Here is a 26,384-nt window from a genome sequence, read left to right as displayed (position 1 = left end):
GGGAGAGAGTGCTCGGGGCTGCGCGTGGCAGCCCCTGAGCGCTCGGTTCCCCGAAGGTTCTACAGAGGTGCTCGGGAGAGAGTGCTCGGGGTTGCACGTGGCAGCCCCCGAGTACTCGGTTCCCCGAAGGTTCGCACGAGGACACCCGAAGCCCCGACGACCCGGAGGGGCCCACCGACGAGGTGTCGACTAGTCAGAGGTCCAAGGCCGCATTTAATGGACATGCGCGGCCTGACATCCTGACATCCTGACATCCCCAACTGCTCCCGCCGAAGTGTCAGTCCCTGCCATGCTTTGGCAGGGGGGTGTGGGTCCATTAATTGCACGAGTCCCGTCCCGTATCGTCCGGTGTGTCTTGGGATAACATTGCCGGGATCAAGGCGTTCCGCCCGCCACCCTGCCATGGCAGAAGGACAAGGCAGGGTGGGCGCGCCGGATGCCTCTGTGGCTGTCCGGTGGGCCCTCTCAACGGCGCCCGCCACGGGGGCGTCCACAACGGCGGGCGATCGGGCGACGTGCCGCTTTTTTCCACCGCCCCTGTCACTTCACCCAGAGGGAATGAGGACGCCTTTCTCAGTCGTGGCGTCTCGGAACTTGTGCCTCCTCTTTCCCGTTCGGGGTATGTCGTGGCCGGCGAGTGCATAAAAGGAAGGGGAGGCAGAGAAAAGAAAGGGCGGCCCCCGAATCAGAGATCACACGAGAAAACATCCGAAGACAGATCGAGACGATCAAAGACATCATCCGAAGAACACCGCAAGCAAGCTTGGGTAGAGTTAGAACAAGGGAGCCTCAAGCTCTCAGTTAGACCATATATTTTTTAACCAGACATTTTCCCTGAGGGATCCCCCTTCGGGGAAAGTTATTGCATCCATACAGGAGTAGGGTATTACGCCCCCGTGCGGCCCGAACCTGTCTAAACCCCGGTGCATTTGCTTCCCTTTGCATTAGGTCGATCCTCCCCCACCACCAGCCGTTGCATTTATTTCCACTCCCATTTATTTTTCCGACGAACTTATTCAGGATCATCCCCCCGGCCGAATCTCTAAAAAGGGGTCTCTCGGGATCCCTGCGACAGGAGTTAATCCTCCGACACAGCTCGTTATCTAAATGAGCCAAACAGCTGAGCTAGCTCGTTATTCAGCCCTACGCGTGCCGTATCTTATGTGCAGGTGTGGTCTCTTGCCGAGGCGTGGAGCCTTTATACCGTATATTTCACCACCGAGGTCCTGATACTCGAGGTGTGGAATAGTGCCATGGTGATTGCCAATTTGTGCCACTATTGCTATCTTGACCATAGTGATAGACCAATTTGTGCCACTATAGCGGGCTTGGCCGAGGATGGTTATCTGCTTGACTCAACCGAGGCATGTGTCCTTCGAGGTGGCGGAGGGTTTGTGCTCGACGTGACCGAGGCATGTGGCCTTTGAGGTGCGAAACTGCAGGACTCGACGTGACTGAGTCCTGTGGCCTTTGAGGTGTGGAACTGCAGGACTCGATGCGACCGAGGCCTATTGGCCTTCGAGGTGGTGGAGATATATGACTCAACGCGACCGAGGCCTCTTTCCTTCGAGGTGCGGAGCTGCAGGTCTCAACGCGAATGAGGCCTATTGGCCTTTGAGGTAGCGGAGATGTAGCACTCTATGTGATTGAGGTCTATGGCCTTCGAGGCGCGGAGCTATAGGACTCGACATGACCGAGGCCTATGGCCTTCAAGGTGCGGAGCTGCAGGACTCGACGTGACTGAGGCCCATTGGCGTTCGAGGTGGCGGAGATGTATGACTCAATGCGATCGAGGCCTATTTCCTTCGAGGTGTGGAGCTGTAGGACTCGACGCGACTGAGGCCTATTGGCCTTCGAGGTGGCAGAGATGTATGACTCGACGCAATCGAGGCCTATGGCCTTCGAGGTGCGGAGCTACAAGACTCGACGCGACCGAGGCCTATTGCCTTCGAGGTGCGGAGTTAGTGCCACTATGATGGGCTTATGCTATTGTTGTGGGTTTTTGCCGAGGCATGGGGCTATAGCCTGCGAGGTGCGGAGCTAGTGCCACCATGATGGGCTTATGCCATCATCGTGAGCTTTTACCAAGGCACGAGGCCATCGAGGCAGTGCATCACGTGAATGAGGCTTATAGCCTGCGAGGTGCGGAGCTAGTGCCACTGTGATGGGTTTATGCCATCGTTGTGGGCTTTTGCTTTTACCGAGGCACGAGACCGTCGAGGCAGTGTGTCGTGCGGCTGTCTTCGAAGGCAACGAGCCATACAGGCAGGGTGATCACCAGTAAGCCACAAAGGCATCAGCCGCAAAGGCATTCTACTCTCTGCGATAAGCATTATCGAACGGCCACATGGGCAGGGTGATCTCCCATGCATCAAGCCACAAAGGCATTAGCATCACCTTGGGCAACAGAGGGCAGGTAATAGCAAGCCACAATACTACTGCTAAAGTGGAGAAAACAACAAGGGTATCAAACCATCATGAATACCATAGAGGTATCATCAAGCATCAGGCTACTATCCATACCAAAGAGGGCATAGCAAAGATACCACACTACCCGAGAAAACAGCTCGGGAGCATCAACAAAAGAAACCCTCAAAACTGCCATCTAAGAGAGAACACATATATCTAATAACAAAAGTCCATCCGACAATAAAAAGGCAGCCAAGCGCCAACCCTTAGTTAATTACTCACACTGGCTTGGTACCAATATAGAACTAGTAGCCACGAACTATAGTGCTACAGTGGTGGAGCCTAGGATGGGCGCAAGCCGTGCCCGTGCAAACTAGATTTTACCTAAAATTTAATCGATCTAAATCGCGAATTTTCTCGTAGACTACATAGATGTACAGAGATGAGCCAGAGCCCTGGGTTCACCAGTGCAGCGCTGCAAGCTACGGTGACACGCGGCTGGAGCTGGGGCTTCGCAGCAGGCGGCCGGAGTACAAGCCTTCAACGGATGAAGCACGTTGGCTCCAGTAGCCTTTCGGCGCGTCATGCGCTTGACACATGTCGGACTGGAGTGTTTCCCCGAGGACCATTTCACGCTGGGGAACTGGAAAGTACGTACGGGCCCACCAAAAATTCCAATCCACCGGCAAAGCAATGCAAGTTGCATGCAGTGCTACAAGGCACCGTATTCTCTGTTGCTTCTACAATTTTTCGATTTGTTAGTATGGCTTTAAATTCTTGAGATTAAATCCCCAATGCTTTCAATAAAAAGCTTAAACTTACGAGGTCACAGGGTTCAAGTCTTTGACTCAACACGGATGCTTGTATTTATGTCTATTTATTTCTGTGGACAGCGAGACGTCTACGTTGATATCGTCAATCTCAATATCTATCAGCCCTGTCTCTTGTAGATATTCATAGGGGTAGGGTGTGCGTACGTTTATTCATAGGGGTAAGTGTGTGGCAGTATATGTTTATATTATGTTCTGTAAAAAAATTACGAAAACTAAGAGATTAGCGAGGGAGGGGAACGGATCCGATTGCGAGAACACCGGCGGGGATGGCCAAAGGTGGGTGGGAGGTGGGGGAGCACAGCGCCATCGACGAAGAAAAGCTAAAGAAACGTCGGGGGACAAAGACAATCTAGTAACCGTCAGATTCGGCATCCAAGGGTCCATAACCATGGACTGAACGGATTCTTTTTTTTTTGAAACACGGACTGAACGGATTCGATTTCTCAGGCGCCTGTCCTTTAGCATGACCTTTCATTTATAATATTTATTATTCAGATACGGCTAAATACTGGCCATACGTGCTTTTTACGTCCCGCATGGCTGCCCATTTTTGGAAAGTTGAGCTTAATTAAGCTCTCTCTTTTATAAAGCTGAAGTTAATTAATCTCTTTCCCTTTCGCATGTGAGCAGAATAAAAGGGCTATGAGCCCACTCAATCTCCACCTAGGCCCACACACATGTGTTTTTTCATTTTAAGCCTTGTGCGTGCATATAAAATCAGGTACAAGTGTGAACACGTGAAAAATATGGTTTAATAAACTTTGAATGCTTAGGCCATCTCCAACACGATCTGTAAATCTGAAAATTCCAGTGCTACAGTAATCCATTTGCATTATTGTAATCCTTAAATTTTTATCAACAAAATAAGATCCTTACTGCCTATATTTTGAGGTAAAATTCTTGGAGAGACATAAGTTGCCTATACCATGATTAAAAAATACCAAACTGACCCAATTAAAATACTTCAGGTAATGAAAAAACATTCACTTATTCAGCTCAAATATTCACTCTCATTTTAATGCATGTTCACCACCTGTTCACACCGTTCATACTCTCTTCACATTCACGTAAATAGTTTACTTATGCACCTAAGTTATGTAAGCAAGCTTTTTAAACATAGAGAGCAAGTTTTGGGAAAATTGTAAGGAACTTGGATGCATTTTTTCAACCAAGTTGCTTTTGAAAAAAATCATCCAAATATACTCAAGTGGGATCTAGTTTTGAAGCACTCATCGCAAGGAACATAATAGTGCAATCGGATTTTAATTTGAATGCTTGATTTGAAAACTACGGCATTTTGTAGTTTCGAAATTGTGTTACATGTGGATGACATCAACAATTTTATCCTTTTTTCTTTTTCACATGCATGAAGCACCACAAAGCAGTGCGGGCCTTAGCACTTGCTGTGTTGCACCATTAACGTCGTGAGTGAGAGAAAGCGGACGCGTCGTGCGAACGTCGCCAGATGACAAGCGGACGGGGATCCGAGCGTGCATGCATCCAACAAATATATGCACACTCGAAATTTAGTCTTTACCTTATTATTCATGGCATCATTATCACAACTAATTAGGAGCATATTATATTATCCCTACCCGATCAAAATCTAACTCCAAAGTTAGTTCAATACCAGAATTGTAGATTGGGAGGGACTTGGAGGCGTACCTTTCTGGACTTGTGCCTTGGCGGCCCTAGACTCTTGCTAGAAGTGGGATGTGGGAGGAGTGCAACGCGAGGTAGAGTCAACATAACAGGTAGTTTGTGCATTTGCCGAGGACCAAGCTAGATGCTAGATGCATTCAAATTTTCAGTTCTTGTGCACCACTACAGTAAATTCTCGCTCCATCTCGACGATCTTAAGGTTTTCAGGTCGTGCATACAACTTCTTACTAGTATAAGGTATCATTGATTATTGCATGCAACGGCTGGCCTTGTGCTGCCATTTCAGGTTACAGAGAGGGCACTTGGCCTCGCATTTGATTTCTAGAAGAACTACTATTTGGATGAGTTTATTAATTATCAGGGTTTAGCCCTTTTGTACGTCTCACCACTATCTGCACAACCTGCACCGCTGAGCCTCACTGCCAGGTGGACCCAATGCTCAGAGCCAAGCTGTTCAGGCCCACATTTCAGTGGTCCGCGTCAATACATACAGCCCCCTAAGCTCCTGTCTATTTATTATCCCTATGCATTCCTAACCAAGCACGGCGATAAGCGGCGGCCGAGCAAGCGAGTTCGTGGGCGGGGTGAGCTCCAAGGCGCGGGCGAGGTGCGGCCTCGGTGAGCTCCAGCAGCAGAGCGATGCTCTCTTCCACTCGTTCAGGCGGCGGTCGAGCCGATCTTGCAGCGGCGATGACCGTTGGTTCCTTGTGATTTTCCCATCTGTTGACGTTTTTCTCGTCGTTCATCAGTGGGCTATGACAAACGTTTGCCTCCAACCTACGCGAGCGAGCAAAAAAATGAGCTCCGACTGGATGTTAGAAATCTTGCGTTTTCATAGGATCGGCACGGTATTCCTACGAATTCCTTTGCCTGAAGTTGAGAAATTGGCTGCTGCTTTGCCACAAGGTGGAGTTCTGCTCCTAGAGAACGTCAGATTCTACAAGGAGGAAGAAAAGAATGACCCCGACTCCCCGAGTTTGTTAAGAAGCTAGCATCTCTCGCTGACCTTTATGTAAATGATGCTTTCGGCACGGCACACAGAGCTCATGCTTCAACAGGAGTTACCAAGTTTTTGAAGCCTGCTGTTGCTGGCTTCCTCATGCACAAGGTAATAAAATCTCAGACCTCCTCATGCAGAAGGTCTCAACTAAGATTGGGGTCATTGAGTCTCTGCTGGCAAAGGTTGATATCCTCATCCTTGGTGGCGGTATGATCTACACATTTTAGAAGGCACAGGGATATGTTGTTGGGAAATCTCTTGTGGAGGAGGACAAGCTTGAACTCGCAACCTCATTTTAGTAGCTGACAAGTTTGCAGCAGATGCTGAAAGCAGGGTTTGTTCAAGAATCACTTGCAAATACTGTTTTGACAATTATTCTGCAACTTACACTATGAACCGAAGTAGGAAGACTGTGGTTTGGGAAAGAAAACTGGAAATATTATAGTACCTTACTGGCAATCAGGCATCATGTAAGATTCATAAAGCCCACTGTATTTTTCTACTATACATGTCACTTCAGCCTCCACTGATAGTATCGCCTCACACCAGATAACACATTTAATATTGCTACGCAAAAGAACAGGTCAATGTGAATAGCAACACGTCATGTTAATTTACATACTAGTAATTTCATATTGCAGTATTGAAAACAAATTTGTATTATGCTATCTTTGATGCTTAATTGCTTATTGGAACATGCTTCACAGATTGTTCCTGCCACTGCTATCCCCGATGATTGGATGGATCTTGCTGTTGGCCCTGATGCCATCAAAACATTCAATGAAGCGTTGGACACCACCCAGACTATTATTTGGAACTGTCCGATGGGAGTGTTTGAGTTTGAGAAGTTTGCCACAGGCACTGAGGTAATATAATCTCGCATTATACATCAATTGATTTGTGGGTTCTCCTTTTTTGTTTGCTTGCTTGTTTTGTCTCTTACGTAATTTTTCATTCTTCAGGCCATTGCCAAGAAGTTGGCTGAGCTTACAACCGCAAATGGTGTCACTACCATCATTGGTGGTGGTGATTCTGTTGCTGCTGTTGAGAAGGCTGGGCTGGCTGACAAGATGAGCCACATTTCGATCGGCGGTGGTGCGAGCTTGGAGCTCTTGGAAGGCTAGACACTCCCAGGTGTTCTTGCCCTCGTCGAAGCCTAAGCTGCTCGAGCTAATTCAGCTGGCCCTGCCAGCCTGCATGCCATTGTGTTTCGGACCATGGTGTAACATTGCAAAGTTATGGCTTCTATGGGCTTTTCAGACAGGCTTGTCATCGAGTTTTGCTAGATGAGTCGTGAATAAGTTTTTTTTAAGAAAGGACGGCAGGAGGTCTGCCGATTTTATTAGATTAGGAGTAAAAGATGGTTTACAAAGGAAAAAAAAAACGAGACAACTTAGTGCCAAGAAATTGAAGGACCAGTTCCGACAGAAGAAAACTAAAAACAACCACGCTAAAGCCAACTAAAGAGAAAACCACTGTTCAAAACAACGAAGAACTCAAAGTCTGCTCCTAGTCCCTAAGGCATGCTCAGAGCAATAGAGAACCGAACCACATCTTCCTTAATGGAACCCGCCACCTCAAATGCTGTTTTGCTCGTTGCTCAGAAAACCCTTGCATTCCTCTCTTTCCATATATTCCACCAGAAAACGAGCACAAGACCACTGAACTGGTATCTTAGCAGCTTGTCTATCTTTCTCAAAGCCGCACGCCACCAACCATATGGGGATCGAAAACACTCAAATGGTGGGAGGTTAGAAAGGTGAAGCCAGCCTGACAGATGGTGCCACATCTCGCGTGTGAAAACACAATCCTTGCAGAAGTGCGTTGAAGTTTCGTGTTCTTGATCGCATAGATGACATGATTGGTCATGGGTCCATCCTCGCTTTGCTAGATTGTCCGTAGTTAAAATCTTGTGTTGCAGCATGATCCATGCAAAGGTTTTGCATTTCGGTTGTGCTTTTGCTTTCCAAACAGCAGACATATCACGTTTCGTTAAAGTCCCCTGTAACTGAATAAGTTTTGACTTCCTCGCTGTGAGTGAAGTGATCGGAATTCGGAAAATTGGAACTAACAAACTCCCATGGATGTGTATGATATTTTGTTTTGCAGTTTGCATCTCTGTGTTGCCGTTGCTATTCTTCTCTGCTGGTGTTTCTAGATGAGTTGTTTTTTGTATGGGATCATGCTCATTTCCCTCATTGCCCTTTTCGAGCGATCACTGCATTGACACTCCAGATAAGAAAACTTGGCCCTTTCATTCACATCTTCAGATTCCCTAATCCATAGGGGAAAATTTTTGCCTCACGAATTTGATAAGGACGATACCTTATTCTATTAACTCATTCATTCGTCATACATAACTTTGGTAGCTTTTCAATTCCGCTTGCTAAGTGCGTGATTCTCATTGAGCTTTAGTTTACTTTTACATTCCCTGTATAATACATTCTTCATCCATGGCCTCCTTTAAATTGATATTTTTATGTTCCGTGTTTTTGACTTTCTGAAAAGAGATTCCATTGGACCTAATTTTCCAACTACTAGTATTTGTCCCACCAAAATCGAACTTTGCCACCATCTTATATTTCAGTCAACGTCGACGCTTGTCCTTTTCATGATGCACAGTCCAAAATAATAATTGGAGCTGCCTAACCTGCAAACAAATGAGAAAAAATATTTGGAAGAAATAATCTTTATAAATCACAAAGTAGTTTTTTTTTTCAGAGAACATTTGGCCAATAGCGTCGATGATCTGGTAGGTTAGTTGGGATCCACGACTCCACCAAAAATCCTAACTAACCTATTAGATCTACAAACCTAACAACTACTAACTACACTATAAACTTCATCGGGCGTCAATTCACCAGTTCCCCTCCCACTCCGGCGACAGAGAGGCCGCCAAAGGAGAAGAGAACAAATGAAATTGACGCCGGCTTCGGAATCGCCCTTGTACTGTAGATGAGGAAGGAGTTGTCAGAGCAACCAATCACAAAGTAAATTAACAAACACAATGATGAGGATTCTCTTTTCCTCTATTTTTTTCAACTCGACAAGTCCAAATTCTCTGCATGATTTATAGATAGCCAACATGAATGACGACAGGCGACTTTGACATGGGAAAGAAGCTTTTCGAGTTCTGACTGTAGTCAGCATGCACAACGAATCAGCTGAGCCTCTTCCATGGAATGTGCGTGTTATTGCGACTGAACAGCGCGCCTAAAGGAGTAGCATGATGTGTGTCGCTGTTAAGCACAAACACCAGAATCTTGTCAAATATTGTTTTGTTAGTGAATGCAGTCTGAGTTGCTTGGCCTTTTGGGGGCAAGGAATCTAATTGAACATCAACATGAACATGTATATTTGGTTAAGCTGCATCTCATTGTAGTTTCTTCCTGCAGCATACTGTTCACATGCTATGGATCCATGTATACTTGTGGAAATTACCTGTCGCTTTTCGCCATATCTGTTTTATGTGTGCACATTTCTGTCTGTACTATTTGACTGTAAAAAGACCTTGACAGTCTGGCATAATAATCATGTATAGTTGATTTGGGCTCAGTACTCGTAAGCAAAAATTATTTTCTGTAAGATTTTGTCAGTGCTGAGATTCTATTAATTGCAGGCTTATTTTTATATGAGGAGCTTACATTGCTGTCTGTAATACTAATTAGGAACATTTAACTTTAGATGATATGTTGGATCCTGAATTAAATCTGGAACATCTGGTTTCTTTGGAGAAGCTAGCTAGCACTCTACACACGATAGTAGTGCAAATGTAGTGCTGAAGGGAAACAATGGAATGTCAAGGAGGTGATAACAAAATTTATACCGCACAACATGATCAGTTTTGTAGAATTGTAACAAAGTTTCTGTTGAAACAAATGGATGTAACAAAGTTAGGCAGAGATATACCAGATTTGATGCACAGAAGGATTTCAAGAGGAGAACAGATGAACAGCACTGAAGCATGGGCCGAGCTGCTTGAGCAACCAGTGTGAACTAGATGCAAAACTGAAGCAGATTACACTTGTGTAGTTCATGAACAGAAAAAGCTGGAAACAATTGGTTGAACTCTGCGCAAGGTACGTTGTCGAGAAAAGTTGTGCAAAAGACAAAACAAAAAACGTCTGCAAAGTAAACTCTGGCAGCGAGTTAATAAAAGGAGGCACTACTATGAAACACTCAAATGGAAAGAGAAATACCATGATAAAACAAGATCTATTGAAAAAACTAAATTAATGGATATAAGCAGTAAGAGATTAGCAAATCTATCTACCTATCATGCATGTTCATTGGGAGTTTGGAACAAGAATCCAGGCCGCAAAAATTTGCTCATTTTTCATTGGGAGTTTGGAACAAGAACCACATCAATTGATTGGAATCTGGGCAAGACGCATTCTCGAAACAATTCTGCGCAAGACAAAAGCATTTGCAAAGTAAACTGTATAAGTTGTTCCAATAAAAGAAGGCACTATGAAACCACTTGATGAAGAGAGAAAAATATCATGATGAAACTAAGACAAGATCTACAAGACAAAGGAAATTACTGGATAAACAGTAAGAGATTGGCAAATCTGTCTACCTTTCATGCATATTCATCGACACAGGATCACAAGAACCAAGACGACAGAAACTTGCTCGATCTCTTTCAGATGATTCTTTGCGTGGTGAGAGAGTGAAGCTGCAACATGATCTGATGATGGAGCCAGAAAACTCCATGCATGCATCGTCGCTAGGAAACCTTACAGGCAACACCAAAAACCCTCTAACCAAAACTCACACCCCATTTCGCATCAAACTATCCATAATCATGAAGAATCCACATGTTCCTCGCGCATCGCGGCGCGACAAAACCCTGAAAATCCACTGACAATTGCACTACCAACGCATAGATTTCGGTGGTCAGATCATGCTGGCAGCTTCAATCTCTCACACCATCAAAACATGGCAGCAGCCTGTTCAGCTTGCAAGTAACCAGGGAAGACATGCCAGGAAGTCAGGGACTAGTGATAAGCTGGGGCAAGGAGGGGAGCGAAGTGGTTATGATAGCAGCAGGCGAGAGGAGAAGAGAAGAACTGAAGAAGAGAGGTGACATGAGTGGTGTGTGTGTGTGCGTGCCTGGTGATGGTGGCGGTGGTGGTTGCAAGCAAAGCATGGATGGTCCCTCTCTTGTGGCTCACCGTTCGTGACGCTGCCGTTTTCCCGTCGCCGCTGCCACCGCTGAGCTGAATGCGTGTGCGTTTGTGTCTTATGTGCAGTGTGTCCTTGCTTTCTCAGTCTGGTGGCAGACAATTAGAGAACAGCCAATCAAAGGTGCTACCAGCTATTGACAGAATCAAGCTGTGCATGTGCATGTAATGGTGATTTCAGTGAGCTTCATCAGTTGGCCTGACAATGATGGCCGAACCGCCCGACATGCACGGAGCTGGTAGCAGAGCTTGACAGCGTTCTGCTGCATCGCAATGACAACCGGCCAATCAGGACGCGTTCTAAACCAACAGGAGAACAGACCGGCACTCGGACACAATGCCGCAGCGATGTTTGCACTTGTTTACGCATCTGAAAAAACTGATCGAACCCTGATGCTTTCAAAGCAGCGCCATCACACATGCATGTTGTTATTGGCAAGTCTCAGTCAAAATACATCCAAATAAATGTATTACTGACGAAGAAAAATACTGCTACTAGTGACTGGAAAAACACCATGCAATTTGCCTCCAATCCAAGATGCTACTTCTGACATGTTAGCCACGTAAGTACCATTGCAAGACTAGAGAAGGAACTGCAGTTCATGCTCGTATGAACAGCTCTGAATCAAATTCCGGTCACTGAATATATTCAGCACGTACGGTAAATCGTAGAGCGCATTGTATCACCATTGGCCATTGGGATTAGGGTTCACGCCACGAGATCGATGGGAGAACCAAAGCTCTGCTCATGTGTGAGCTTTGAGCCAGTCTTCGATCGTTCCGTTCTTGTTTCCAATGGTGTTGTTCATGGACAGGTTTGTTTTTAAAATAATTCGGGAGATTGTTTGTTTAGAGAAGTTTTATAGTGTTGACTTGTTGTTGATGCATCCTGTTACTGAACTGCAGCTTTTGGATCGGATTGGCCCTCCTACTAAGATCTTAAGAAGAAAGGAATCGATTCCTCCTTGTGGTTCAAGCCTGAGAAGTACCCAACCGACTTTTGAGTTGCACCAGAGCGCCAGCCATGGATTATTGTTCCGATAAATCCCGTTCCGTTCCGATCCGTTTTCTATATTTTCTTGTCCGTTTTCGATTCCGTTTTTGAAAGAAAATGTGAAAATGAAAACGGTTATGGGGTTTTTCCGACCGTTTTCGGATTTCCCGTTTTTAATCTAAAATTTCCCGTTTTTCTAATTGAGATCAAACTTCACAAATCACAATGTAGCCCACATACCAAGCCTGGTCGGCCAGTCCAAACATAACCTCTATCCCAAAGTTCAACCAGATCCCAGTGGTCCAGTCTCAGTCGGCTGCTGACCTACCGATGTTGTTCAAGCTCTTACACCATCTACAATCCTAGTCTTTGTATGATTGTATGCCGAGTACTCGAGTTACGACATGATAGTTGTTTTTCAGTTGATACTTATGTCATTATGTGGTTTATCTGTGTATGATATAAATTACTTTTGTTGGTGTGAATTAATTATGTGTCGCGCCGATGCTTGAAATCATTATTCTACGGATCAGTGTTCTCATTTTAAATTATCGGTTCCTGACTGATACCCGTATATTTATGTTCGGATTGGTTCGTTTTTTATATCCCGATATTCCCGAGTTCGTACCCGTTTCCGGCTTTCCCGTTTTCGAGAGAAAATGTGAAAATGAAAACGGTTAGGGGGTTTTCCCGATCGTTTTCGTTCGTTTTCATCCCTAATTGGAAGTTCAAGAAGGACATGGCGTTAGTTTCGCTCTGAAATGATATAACATGGACATGCAGGGGGTGCTATGAGAGGCCGTGGTTGGAAGTACGGCTCCGGGTTTGTTGATGGAGTCTTCCCAGTGCTCAGTCCAATGGCACAGGATATCCTAGAATTTGTGCAGAAGGGGACCGACGTCGCCAAAATCTGGGAGTCATTGGACAACATTCCTCCTGCACACGATCTTTGGGATGACATTGTCAACGTCGACGTCCAGCTCCGCCTGAACCGACAATGGGACCCGATCATCACAGTAAGTCCTAGTCCTCCACTTGCTGATAACATCTCATTCTGCCTTAACTTTGGCCAATATGCTGATCATATCATGTGAAATTGGTCAGCGTAAAATTTCTAGTCTTTGTTACTTCTCTTGGTGCAGGTGCTCGGCGGCTGCGGCGTGTGCCTGGAGTCCCGCGGGATCTGCCGCTCCTGCTCGTCCGGCCCCTACCGGACAGCGCCGTGAGGTCCATGCGTGGGGTGCGCTCCCAGCCAGGTGGCTGCTTGGTGTCACACGGCTGTGCTGCGCGCCCATGGCACAGCTGCGGCGTCTGCCTCCATGCGCGGCCCGTCGGTGGCTTTGCTCTCGCATCGTCGCTGCGTCCGGGTGCCGTTGGGCTCCTCCTCTTACCCACCAGATTTGGCCTGCAGGGAGCCCGGTGGCTGCAGGTGACGGGCGGTGCGTGCACAGTATTGGGGCGGCGTGCTCTCGCGATGGCAGCGGTTCGCGGCTATGGCGGCTGAGGTGTGGCTTCAGTGCAGGTGCTTTGGGTCGGGGAGATGTGAGCGAAAGTTTAACCCGACTTTCTACTGGTGCCAATGTCAATGACATCTGCGGACATCATTTCCTCCTTGGAGGTGACATTGTTGCGTCTCCCTCGCACTAGGGCTTCTTCGGGTGAAAACCTTGCTCCGGTTTCCTGTCGAGCGACGGCGGTGTTGACGTCGCTTCCTTACTTAAGGCGTCGCTTCTGGATGCCCACTTGCACTGGTCGGCGACTCAGCTTCTTTTGTAGGATGGCTTCTACGCCTCTGCTTGGCGCGACAGCGTTTTCATTTCATGTGGCTTTCCCAGCTTCAGCTATTGTCTGATGTGCACTCCTTCGAAGCGACTCATCCGCTGGCATTCTAGGATCTTGGTTCGGTGTGGGAGCAGAGCTCCGCCAACCAAGCTGCTGATGGTGTGGTAGCAGGGCTCCACCGATTTGTTGCTCTGAATGTTGGTTTGGCGCGCGAGTTAAGTTAGGTTGGGCGTGGTTGTTTGTTGGTGGTGCCGTGTGTTGTGGGTATCGTGGTGTTCTTCGGGGTTATTTTTGCCAGCTCCTTCTGTAGGTTCACCCCTACGTCCATGCTTCACGGCGGCTCTTCTTTCAACTTGGCGCTTCTCAACAGAGTTCTGGTCCGATGCACGCTCCTCCGAAGCGACGTGCTGCCAACTTTGAGATAGAGAGTTTTGGCGTAGGAGCGGGGATCCGCCGATCGAGTTTGTGTGGGTGTCAGTTGTTTGGTTAGTTAGCACGCGAGTTGAGTTGGGTTGATCTTGTCTGTTGTCGGGTTTGTGCTTCTGGTGTGAACGTCATCTATGGAGTCGTGGTCGTATTGTCATTCCAGGGTCGTAAAATTTTTCCTCGTAAACTAGATTAATTATCTTTTTTTATAAAAAAATCGGTAATGCTCTTACCGTCCTTGCGAAATTACTTCTCTCGGTGCCGCTTGATTCCTAAGGTTTTGATGTTTGATTTGTCAAGAGTGCCTATAGGTCTGTGAGTGGATCCTGTACCGGAGTTCGTTCCGTCCCGACATAATCAGCTACAACCTGCTCATAGATGCATAGGGCCAGAAGGGTCAGCTGAAAAAGGTAGAATTGATTTACATGGCTCTTCTGGTGGCTCACTGTGTGCCCACAGAGGACACATACGCTCTTCTCTTGCGCGCTTACTGCAATTCTGGACAATTGCACCGAGCCGAGGGCGTGATTTCAGAGACGCAGGAGCATGGGATCCCTCCAAGTATGCACCTCCTTGTATTCAATCTCTGTTTGTGAGATGAAAATGCTTGTCAAATTAGGACGAAAGAAAGAACTCATACCAAGAACTCTCTTGTAGGTGCAGCTGTATATAATGCATACCTGGATGGTCCACTGAAAGGCGAAAGCAAGATGTACCGAAAAGGCGGTCGAAGTGTATCAAAGGATGAAGAAGGAACGCTGCAGAACTAACACTGAGACGTACACCCTGATGATCAACGTATATGGAAAGGTCAGGCATAATTTTGTTTTGTAGCTTAATGTGCAGAATCAGATTACCTCAAGTCTCAAGCAGCATTCTGAAACAGTAGTCTGCATGCTTATCCTTTTCGCAGGCAAAGCAACCGATGTCATCGTTAAAAGTCTTCAACGAGATGAAGTCGATCTGGTGCAAGCCCAACATCTGCACCTACACTGCGCTGGTGAACGCTTTTGCGAGGGAAGGCCTGTGCGAGAAGGCAGAGGAGGTGTTTGAGGAGATGCAGCAGGCTGGGCATGAGCCTGACGTGTACGCCTACAATGCCCTGATGGAAGCTTACAGGTAGAAAGAATTCAATAAGCCTGACGGTGTATCCCTGCTCATTGCTCAAGTGAAATTTGGTTTTCAGCTTGTTTTAAAATTGATGCCTTATCATCAATCTGTCGATGCACCATAGCCGGGCAGGGTTCCCTCAAGGCGCATCGGAGATCTTCTGTTTGATGGAGCACATGGGTTGTGATCCTGACAGAGCTTCATACAACATCTTGGTGGATGCTTATGGAAGAGCAGGTCTTCATCAAGGTTACATGCTGATTTCTTCGGTTCTTAATTGCTGCATTTTAGTGGAGAATCTAATTTGTGAGCATGCATGATCAAATTTTTTTTAAAAAGAAACTGAAGAACATCGTGTCGGCTGAATTGTCTGCTGTTTTTGTGATTGTTCAGAGGCAGAAGCGGTGTTCCAGGAGCTGAAGCAGCAGGACATGCGTCCGACGATGAAGTCGCACATGCTGCTCCTGTCCGCGCACGCCAAGTCCGGCAACGTTTTCAGGTGCGAGGAGGTGATGGCGCAGCTGCACAAGTCCGGGCTGCGGCCGGACACCTTCGCGCTCAACGCGTACGGCCGGGCCGGGCGGCTCGACGACATGGAGCGCCTCCTCGCGGCCATAGAGAAGCGCGACGGCGGCGGCTCCACCCCGGACATCGGCACGTACTGTTGGAATACATGGTAGGTTTGTGCACGTATAGCTACGGCTGCAAGTTGTATGCCTTCGTTGGAGAGTCCTGGTGATTATCTCCCTGTGTTTGGTATTGAATATCCTCTAAGATAAGGTTCCATATCTAAGCTAGTTTGTTTCCTAGTTTGTTCCTTCGTATCTCTGTAATCTGGAAGGATCTCCGCTGCCGATCCTTTATCTGTAATCACCACGGTAGAGGTTGTTTCTACCAATATATATACATGCAGGCTGTGACGGACGAGGTTACAGCTTTCTCGCCATCTTGACATGGTACCAGAGCCATCCACGTTACCCTCCACGTTGCTGAGCTAGATCGCATCTGGAGGTGCTTGTGCCATGGCTGCTTCATCCTCAACGCCGAGCGTAGAAGCCATGAACCCTTTGCTTGGTCATCCCGTGACGGAGAAACTCGGCAAAACCAACCATGCCCTCTGGAAGGCCCAGATCAGCGCCACGATTCGTGGAGCTCGCCTCCAGGGATACCTCACCGGCGCGGCAAAGGCGCCGGAACCGGAGATCACCACCACGGTGAATGAGAAGCTGGTGAAAACGTCGAACCCGGCGTATGAAGACTGGGAGGCCTCCGATCAACAAGTCTTGGGGTACATCCTCTCATCCCTAACACGGGACGTCTTGATGCAAGTCGCGGCATGCAAAACTGCAGCCGAGGCATGGAGTGCGATTGAGCAAATATACTCGTCGCATACTCGAGCGAGGTCGGTGAACACACGCATTGCCCTCGCCACGACGCAGAAGGGCAACATGACGATCACTGAGTACGTCGCGAAGATGAAAACTCTTGGTGATGAGATGGCCGCCGGTGGTCGGCCACTCGACGACGAAGAACTGGTCCAGTACATCATCACTGGCCTAGATGAAGATTTCAGCCCCATCATCTCCGCCATATGCGCCAGGGTGGAGCCCATCTCAGTCGGCGAGTTGTATTCACAGCTCCTCAACTTCGAGACACGGCAAGAGCTCTACCGTGGCGGTCCTCAGGGCGGCTCTGCAAACGCCGCCAACCGTGGTCGTGGCACCATGCGCGGCGGTGGAACCAGTACACGCGGCGGCGGCTTCGGCGGCAGAGGCGCTCACCAGCAGCAGCGTGGACGCAGCCACGGCAGTGGAGGCCGTGGCCGCGGGCGCAATGGAGGCATCGACAACCGTCCCGTTTGCCAAGTTTGCTCCAAGCGAGGTCATATTGCTATTGACTGTTGGCATAGATATGATGAAAATTATGTTGCAGATGAGAAACAGGTTGCCATCGCCACAAACTCCTATGGAGTAGACTCAAACTGGTACATAGATACCGGTGCTACCGATCACATCACTGGAGAGTTGGAGAAACTTACTGTCAAGGAAAAATACAACGGCGGAGATCAGATCCACATAGCTAGTGGAGCAGGTATGGATATTAGTCATATTGGTCATACTACTGTTCATACCCCCAGTTGTGATATTCATCTTAAAAATGTTCTATATGTTCCACAAGCCAAAAAGAACCTTGTTTCTGTACATCGTCTAGCCGCTGATAATTGTGCTTTCCTTGAACTCTATCCTGATTTCTTTTCTATTAAGGATCAGGTCACCAGGAACATGCTTCTTAGAGGGAAGTCTCGAAATGGGCTCTATCCTCTCCCCAGGGCATCCATCAAACAAGCCTATGGCGCCTACAAGATTCCTTTCTCTCGGTGGCATGGGCGACTAGGTCATCCTTCCCACTCCATTGTCAAACAAGTAGTCACTAAAAATAATCTTCCTTGCTTAGATGAGTCTGTTAGTGAGTCAGTCTGTAATGCTTGTCAACAAGCAAAGAGTCATCAGTTGCCCTATCCTACCTCATGTAGTGTTTCTACTGTTCCTTTGGAGCTTGTATTCTCTGATGTTTGGGGCCCTGCTCCTGAATCTGTAGGGAGAAAGAAATACTATGTGAGCTTTATTGATGATTTCAGTAAGTTTACCTGGATCTATTTGTTAAAGCACAAATCTGATGTTTTCCAGAAGTTCCAGGAATTCCAGACTCTCGTAGAAAGGTTGTTCAATAGAAAAATTCTTACCATGCAGACTAACTTGGGGGGGGGGGGGGAGTACCAAAAACTCAATTCCTTTTTTCTCAAAAATTGGCATTACACATCATGTTTCCTGTCCTCATACACATCAACAAAATAGGTCTGCTGAGAGAAAGCATCGCAACATAGTTGAAGTTGGTCTCTCTCTTCTTTCTCATGCTTCCATGCCCTTGAAATTTTGGGATGAAGCTTTCCTAGCTGCCACATATCTCATCAACCGTGTGCCTAGCAAAATCATTCAAAATGTCTCTCCTTTGGAACGTCTATTTCACCAAAAACCTGATTACAATTCTTTGAGAATCTTTGGGTGCGCATGCTGGCCTCACTTGCGCCCATATAACTCCCATAAACTTCAGTTTCGTTCCAAGAGATGTGTTTTTCTTGGTTTCAGTGATATGCACAAAGGGTTTAAGTGTTTAGATGTTTCTTCTGGCCGCGTCTATATATCAAGAGATGTCATCTTTGATGAAAGTGTGTTTCCTTTCTCTGAACTTCAACCAAATGCAGGCGCCAGGCTTCAATCCGAAATTTTACTCTTGTCTCCTAGTCTTTTTTATTCCACTGTTTCTGGTCCTAGGGGTGCACAGGATATTGACCATATGTCTAACAGTCCATTACCTGCTAATGTATTTGCTCCTAATGCTACTAATAATCTTTGTGAAGAAATCAGTACAGAATCTGGAGCTCCAGCGCAGGAAATAGTGGCTGATCCGGCGGCAAGTCACGAGGCAGCTGGTGCTGATCCCTGCTCTGCTGTGCCGTCCATCCAGAACTCTGCGTCGGGGGTGTCAGCAGGTGGCGCCCCTGTGGATGTTGCTGTCGCCGCTATTGAACAGCAAGTCTCCGCTGCCGATGACAGCGATACGTCGGGGGAGACAACTGGAGATGCAGTGGCTGATCAGTTGGTCTCCAGGCCGAGGACTCGTCTACAAAGTGGTATTCGCAAAGAGAAGGTATATACTGATGGTACCGTTAGATATAGTTGCTTTACTTCCACTGGAGAGCCATCTAATCATATTGAGGCATTGGGGGATGAAAATTGGAAGAATGCTATGGAAATAGAGTATGATGCTTTGATGAAGAATAAAACCTGGCACCTAGTTCCACCTAAAACAGGACAAAATGTCATAGGATGTAAATGGGTGTACAAAGTTAAAAGAAAGTCTGATGGTACTTTAGACAGATACAAAGCTCGTTTAGTAGCTAAAGGATTTAAACAGAAATATGTGATAGATTATGAAGACACTTTCAGTCCAGTAGTCAAGGCAGCTACAATTAGAATTATTCTGTCTATTGCTGTGTCTAGAGGCTGGAGTCTTAGGCAACTAGATGTTCAAAATGCCTTTTTACATAGATTATTAGAAGAAGAAGTTTACATGCAGCAACCTCCTGGTTTTGAGGTTTCATCCAAACAAACTCATGTATGCAAGCTGGATAAGACTTTGTATGGTCTGAAACAGGCACCAACAGCTTGGTATGCTCGTTTGAGTAAGAAACTTCATGAACTTGGTTTTCAGTCCTCTAAGGCAGACAATTCTTTGTTCTACTTTAACAAGGGAGGTGTTACAATCTTTGTACTAGTTTATGTTTATGATATAATTGTGGCGAGTTCTACAGAAAAAGGGACAGTAGCTCTGTTGGAGGACCTGAAGGAAGATTTTGCACCGAAGGACCTTGGTGATCTTCACTACTTTCTTGGAATTGAGGTAAATAAGGTAAACAATGGTATTGTTTTGACACAGGAGAAATATGCCAATGACCTGTTAAAAAGAGTTAATATGGCAAATTGCAAACTGGTTAGTACACCTCTCTCTGTTAGTGAGAAGTTATCCCTTCATGAAGGTTCTCCTCTGGGTCCTAATGATGCAACACAGTATAGAAGTATAGTAGGTGCTTTGCAGTACTTAACCTTGACTAGACCAGATATATCTTTCTCTGTGAATAAAGTCTGTTAGTTTCTTCATGCTCCTACTACTGTCCACTGGGCAACAGTAAAGAGAATACTTCGGTATCTAAAGCAATGCACAAGGTTAGGACTTAAAATACATAGAAGTTCAAGTACTCTTGTCAGTGGGTTTTCAGACGCAGACTGGGCAGGTAATCTTGATGACAGGAGGTCTACTGGAGGATTTGCAGTTTTTCTTGGATCAAACCTTGTGTCATGGAGTGCTCGTAAGTAGGCTACAGTGTCAAGGTCCAGTACAAAAGCTGAGTATAAAGCAGTTGCTAATGCTACAACTGAGATTATGTGGGTGCAGACTTTGCTTGCTGAGCTAGGGATTAAAGCTCCACAAGCTGCTAAATTATGGTGTGATAATATTGGTGCAAAGTATTTATCTGCTAACCTAGTTTTTCATGCCAGGACTAAGCACATAGAGGTGGACTACCACTTTGTGAGAGAACGGGTATCATAGAAGCTTTTAGAAATTGAGTTTGTTCCCTCAGGAGATCAAGTTGCTGATGGCTTCACGAAGGCTCTGCCTGTGCGGCTGCTACAAAACTTTAAACACAATCTCAACTTGGCAAAGTTGTGATTGAGGGAGGCTGTTGGAATACATGGTAGGTTTGTGCACGTATAGCTACGGCCGCACGTTGTATGCCTTCGTTGGAGAGTCCTGGTGATTATCTCCCTGTGTTTGGTATTGAATATCCTCTAGAGATAAGGTTCCATATCTAGGCTAGTTTATTTCCTAGTTTGTTCCTTCGTATCTCTGTAATCTGAAAGGATCTCCGCTGCCGATCCTTTATCTGTAATCACCACCATAGAGGTTGTTTCTACCAATATATATACATGCAGGCTGTGACGGACGAGGTTATAGCTTCCTCGCCATCTTGACACGTACAACGTGCTGGTGAACGTGTACGGGCGCGCAGGGTACCTGGACCGGATGGATCGGCGGCGTTCGGCGCTGTGGCAGCCAGGGGGCTCGCCACCGACGTGGTGACGTGGACGTCCCGCATCGGGGCGTACGCGAGGAAGAAGGAGTACGGGCGGTGCCTGGAGATCTTCGAGGAGATGGTGGACACCGGCACGGCCAAGGTGCTCCTCGCGGTGTGCTCCGACGAGCGGTAGGTGGAGCAGGTCACGGCTATCGTCAGGTCCATGCACAAGGACGCCAAGACGCTCTTCACATTATGAAATCAACACTAGCAATTATACAACAATTCATGTTAAGAAGTGACTAATAGAGCAGTGAAGTTTAGTATGTATGAATATGAATTGTTGTATAATTGCTGCTGCATGATTACATATTTCAAAGGAAATACTCCACGGTGACCGAGCGCAACTTTGACAGAAATCATAATGTCATGGTGATGGTCACATGATATATTGCTTCAGCCAAGTTGAATCTGTTTGGGGGTGTTTGGTTTGAGGAATGGGGTGATCCATCACCTTCTCACTCTTCACATTTTTGTTTGGTTTGGGGAATAGAATGGATTGATCCATCACCACCTCATCCCTCACAAGCACATGATTAGCTTAATAATGAGGAATGGGTTCATCTCACCAAAAATCATGGGATGACCCCATGATGGACCATTCCATTCTAGATGAGGTGATTGCTCAAACCAAACACCCCATTTATTCATTCAGAAATCATAGTGTCACACAAAAAACAAGCAAGCTGTGATTGTATATTTATCCACATGCTTGAAGAGATTCCAGAAATCCCATAAACCAGTCTCCTCAAAGAACTAGTACCGAATATAAGGAGTATACTAGTATGCTTTTGCTGGGTAATGAAGTCACATACTACGCACGGTATGAATCGCAATCAGCTATAATATCTTCCATTTACAACAGGAAAAGAAATTAATGAAGAACGGAACCTGAAAAACTCTGATAAGGTTAAAAATAATGGAGGAGAAAAAGAAAAATCAAATATCATTGTGGTATCCTACAAGTAGCACAACCAATCCCTCAACTCAACAACCAAAGTACCAGAGAACATTTAGCGGGGAAAGACTATTATCTGAACTTAACACTGTGCCTTGAGATGTAGCGGGAAGTACAAGCAAGAGAGAAGCTACCTTTGTGAAAGCAAACCACCACTATACCAAAATATCTGAATATCCCAACTCACGCAAAATTACAAGAAAAGGCATCTTTATACCAATAAAGGACAGCGGTATACATCCTGAAACTCATTTTCTGCCGTATCATTGCAGTGTATCATGAATGACCACCCAATTCACACAGAACTACATTCCAAAAAAGCATCTTCATAAAAACAGAAGGACATCAGAATACATATGTCTGAGCTATCCTCTCGATGTCACTCCAGCTTGCATTCGCCGTCGAAGCAGTTTGGTTCATGCCTTGGATGAGCTTAATGTCTCGGGTAGGATCAAAATAGATATAATCCTCACCGCACATGCCTACTCTACTGATTGCCAACTTTCCACCACTGATGATCCTTGCATTGGTGATATCATGCTCGCCGCGAGCCATTTTCGCAAAGTCCACGTCACCGCCGCAGTAGTTCTCAACCGGATGCACAATCCTGGTCCCTTCATACTCACAATAACAGCAACGAACTTCTCGGAGAAAAAAATAGAAAGAGAGAAAATAGTTAGCGTCAAAACAGAAAAGAAGCGATTCTGCAAATTTTATTTAAGAAAATGACACAATCATACAGATGTATCAAACATACTGTGTATTGATTTGTTTGACACAATGCAGCAAGAGGACTGATCATCATCATCATCATCATTACCGAACTCAGCAAAAAATAACTTAAGACCGGTTCCAACTTTTGGGCTTGCCAAGAAGTTTACATGTGAATATGGACATTTGAAGTCCAGGAAGCTTTTTTGGCGGCCTACACGCTCATTTGCAACACAGATAACACGAAGTTCATAGAAATATCCCTACAACCAGGAAAGAAGTGAACGTACAGAAAAGTGCAATTATGATGACATTATTATGACATTTCCAAGAATCTAAATAATCGATAAACAGATCTGAAATGGGTAACTCCATGCTAAGCAGATCCTTTCATTATCCCAATCAGCATTAATCCCTCTAGTTATCTATGTAGATCAGCAACACATGGAACAGAGGGAGTAGTAATTTAAAACAGCAGAGAAATAACGTGGAAGGCTAAGTACAATTTCTCTATGGACTCTGTTTTTATATGGCGTATCAATGTAACATAATTGTACACAAATAAACAAGCTACTAATGCATGACAGTTATCCCAATCAATCTACATAAGATCAGCAACACATGAAACAGAGCGAGTAGTAATTTAAAGCAGCAGAGAGATAATATGGAAGGCTAAGTACAATTTCTCAAAGGACTCCTTTTCTATAACATAATAGCATATCAATGCACCATAATGGTATACATATAAACAAGCTACTAATGCATGACAACTATCCCAATCAACATTAATCCCTCCGGTTATCTATATAAGATCAGCAACACATGGAACAGGGCAGGTAGTAATTTAAAGCAGCAGAGAGATAACATAGAAGGCTAAGTACAATTTCTCAAAGGAAAATGTACAATAATGGTATACATATAAACAGGCTACTAATGCATGACAAATATCCCAATCAGTATTAATCCCTCCAGTTACTTATGTAAGATCAGCCACACATGGAACAGAGGGAGTAGTACTTTAAAAGCAGCAGAGAAACAACATGGAATGAAAGGAACTAACCTTGTTCCTCAATGCAGCTTCAACCTTTCTGCGAAAGAAAGTCTGTTGACTGATAAAATTTTCCTTGAACCTCGTGAACATCTCCAATGCATCGTTAGACAGCTCAATAGTTGCTTCCAAAGGTTTAGCAGGGTTGCAATTTGAAGGAGACAGTAGCATGGAAAGTTGAAGAACCTTGCTGGAGGAAAGTGAGTTAGAAGCTTGCAGCAGTGACTTGACAGCAGACTGCACCAAAGGTAGGGATTGCGTGGCAAACTCTACATAAGCTTCAAGTTCAGGATGAAACGATGCATCCGCTGCAGCCTTGTAGGCACTAACATCCCAGCTGGATATATCACAACCTTCCATTCTTGCCATCCGGATTGCTTTGCGGACTTTAAGATTATTCTTTAGCAAATAAACCATAGCCTCGTGCTCGGATATCTCAGGAATGCATGCAAGCAACAGCTTGATGAGGCCACTAAGGGACCGAGACTCCACACGTACAAAGGTCGAGGTGCAGATCATATCCACCTCAAATTCTTCCGAAGCAGGGAAGGCAGTGCTGCACCAGATGGTGTTGACAATGATGTTGGACACAGGATTGAACGGACCATAGCAGTAACCGGCGTTGACGAGGCCGCGGTGGTAACGAACCCGAACATCTTGCATGGGTAGCCGAGAAACTGCTTTGAGATACTGAGCATGAATTCTGTCCAGAAGAACAACCCGGAGCGATATTGTGAGCCCACCCGGCACCTTCTCGCCGCTTGCATGGCTGTGGCAGTTATGAACCCGTTCATCAGCAAGAACCATTGGGTTGCCCGACTTCTTAAGCTTGAGCGGCTTCTTCAGCGTTCCGGACAACCAGTAGATTTGTTCAGTGGAGAGTCGGCAGCTGCGATTTGGTAGCACAGTCTGGGTGATCAATTTGAGATGAGACGCTAGCGAAAACGAACTGGTGCAGAAGTCGTCGACATTGGGCTGCCTTGCCGACAATGCTGCGTATTTGAGAGCAGTCTTGACCGCGTATGAGCGGATGTGGAATTCATCCTTGTTGTGGTAGCAGCGGTCGAGCTCGATGAGGCGGACTGCGACGAGGAGGTCGGCGTTGGCCAGGCACAAGTAGCGCAGCGCATCCCAGGTGGGGAGGTAGTAGAAATAAGATGTCAGGAAGGTGATCAGGCCCTCCAGCGATCGCTCTGCGATGGTTCGTGCCTCCGGAGGGGAGGGGACGTCGCCGGCGACGATCTCGGAGAGGACCTCCTCCCTCGCTATCGCTGACGCCTTGGTCTTCGTCATCATCTTCCGCTTGCGCTTCTTTGCGCCGTCGGGCTCAGGCTCGCCATCCTTGTCGGGGAGGAAGCAGAGGGTGTTGGCGATAATGTTGGTGATAGTGTCGGCGAAGCCGAAGCAGACGCCAGCGTCGAGGAGGCGCGGGGCAAGCTCCGACATGTCCTCCAGCGGCAGCGCATCGAGCGCCTCCTTGTAGTAGCCGTGGATGGTGCCCAGAATCACGGATCTGTTGCGGACGATGCCCGCCGAATCTACGTAGGAAAGGTCCGGGCTTCCGCCGCGCCGCCGTCGGCCGTCCATCATCGGCGACTAGGGTTTGGCGTGGATCGGGGATTTTTTTTTTCGTTTTCTCCGGCTCCCCTCCCCTCCGGCTCGATAGACGCAGGGGTGACGGTAAACCGTCAAAATTTACGATTACCGAGTTTACGGCTCTAGTCCGATTTTAAAAACTAAATAGTAACTGAATTTAAATTAAAATTTTAAAAAATAAAAAATTCAAAAAAATAAAAATTTTAAAAATAATGTCAATTGTATCATATTCTATAAAGAGGAAGTTTGAAAAAATTAAAAAAAGTTGAAACGTACGGCTCAGTTATTAACTCATGTTAAGGAAAAGCTTAACATGCAAACACATATTTTTGTTGTGTAGGACATATTTTAAAAGAATCTTTAAAATTGATTTCACTTTATTTAGAGTTTTATTCTCTATAATTTTTACAAAGTATGTTAAGAAACAACACTGTAATTAATTTTTTCATGTCTATCATTATTTTTTCTACATAAAGCATAATATAAATAAATTAATAAAAATAGTTTCACTAATTTTGGAGGTATGATAAGTCAGTTATGAATTAATCTAGTCGTAACACAGTTATACAATCATACATGTTACAATAACTAATTCATGAGTTTATATACTTTAAAAGACATAGGATTATATAAGAAGACAAAAAATTAGTTTCATGATTTTTTATTAGCAAAGAGTAAACTATGCATTTAACTTGGTTTAACAAATATATTTTCTCATAGAAAAATTTCAACTTTTTTATGAGTATAAATATTTTTATCATGTAGATCATGTTACAAGGAAATCAACAAAATTTGTTTCACTTGATTTGAAGCTCAGATGAATTAGTTATTGATTTTACAAGATTGAGCCAATTTTTTGGTTTTTGTTGAACTTCACTGAAAATCGAGAAAATCACTCGATAAATCGAGAAAACCGAGCAGTTACCGACAATACGAAAAATTCGAGAAAACCACTAGATAAATCGAGAAAATCG

General features: G+C 45.7%; 2 protein-coding genes, 1 non-coding gene and 2 pseudogenes across 4 annotated transcripts; 4 read left to right on the top strand and 1 right to left on the bottom strand.

Moving 5' to 3' along the window:
- The first annotated feature begins 5,537 nt into the window (after positions 1 to 5,537).
- LOC133888778 (phosphoglycerate kinase, cytosolic-like) lies at positions 5,538 to 7,064 on the top strand (annotated as a pseudogene).
- Positions 7,065 to 12,826: 5,762 nt separating this feature from the next.
- Positions 12,827 to 13,731, top strand: LOC133889832 (pentatricopeptide repeat-containing protein At2g35130-like). The gene is made up of 2 exons (XM_062330311.1): positions 12,827 to 13,100; positions 13,227 to 13,731. Exons 1-2 carry the CDS (start codon positions 12,876 to 12,878, stop codon positions 13,308 to 13,310), a joined length of 309 nt encoding a protein of 102 aa, XP_062186295.1. The 5' UTR covers positions 12,827 to 12,875; the 3' UTR covers positions 13,311 to 13,731.
- On the top strand, positions 13,578 to 21,421 carry LOC133888297 (pentatricopeptide repeat-containing protein At2g35130-like; annotated as a pseudogene).
- On the top strand, positions 16,917 to 17,055 carry LOC133889874 (small nucleolar RNA Z247). The gene has a single exon (XR_009903955.1). It is a non-coding gene; the product is annotated as a small nucleolar RNA Z247 (small nucleolar RNA).
- Positions 21,422 to 22,014: 593 nt separating the features above from the next.
- On the bottom strand, positions 22,015 to 25,489 carry LOC133887768 (uncharacterized). Of its 2 annotated transcripts, XM_062327741.1 has the most exons (3): positions 23,827 to 25,489; positions 22,813 to 23,029; positions 22,015 to 22,696 (listed from the first exon to the last, which is right to left on the bottom strand). In XM_062327741.1, the coding sequence occupies exons 1-3, from the start codon at positions 25,402 to 25,404 to the stop codon at positions 22,401 to 22,403; spliced, it is 2,091 nt and encodes a 696-aa protein (XP_062183725.1). In that variant the 5' UTR covers positions 25,405 to 25,489; the 3' UTR covers positions 22,015 to 22,400. The 2 variants fall into 2 exon arrangements, with proteins under 2 accessions (XP_062183725.1, XP_062183726.1); XM_062327742.1 differs by lacking the exon at positions 22,813 to 23,029.
- Between the last annotated feature and the right edge of the window lie 895 nt (positions 25,490 to 26,384).

The sequence above is a fragment of the Phragmites australis genome, chromosome 13 (genome assembly GCF_958298935.1).
Source record: "Phragmites australis chromosome 13, lpPhrAust1.1, whole genome shotgun sequence".
Taxonomy (NCBI): Eukaryota; Viridiplantae; Streptophyta; class Magnoliopsida; order Poales; family Poaceae; genus Phragmites; species Phragmites australis.
The sequence above is the reverse complement of the archived record's forward strand: the minus strand, read 5'-3'. Positions and strand labels throughout refer to the sequence as shown.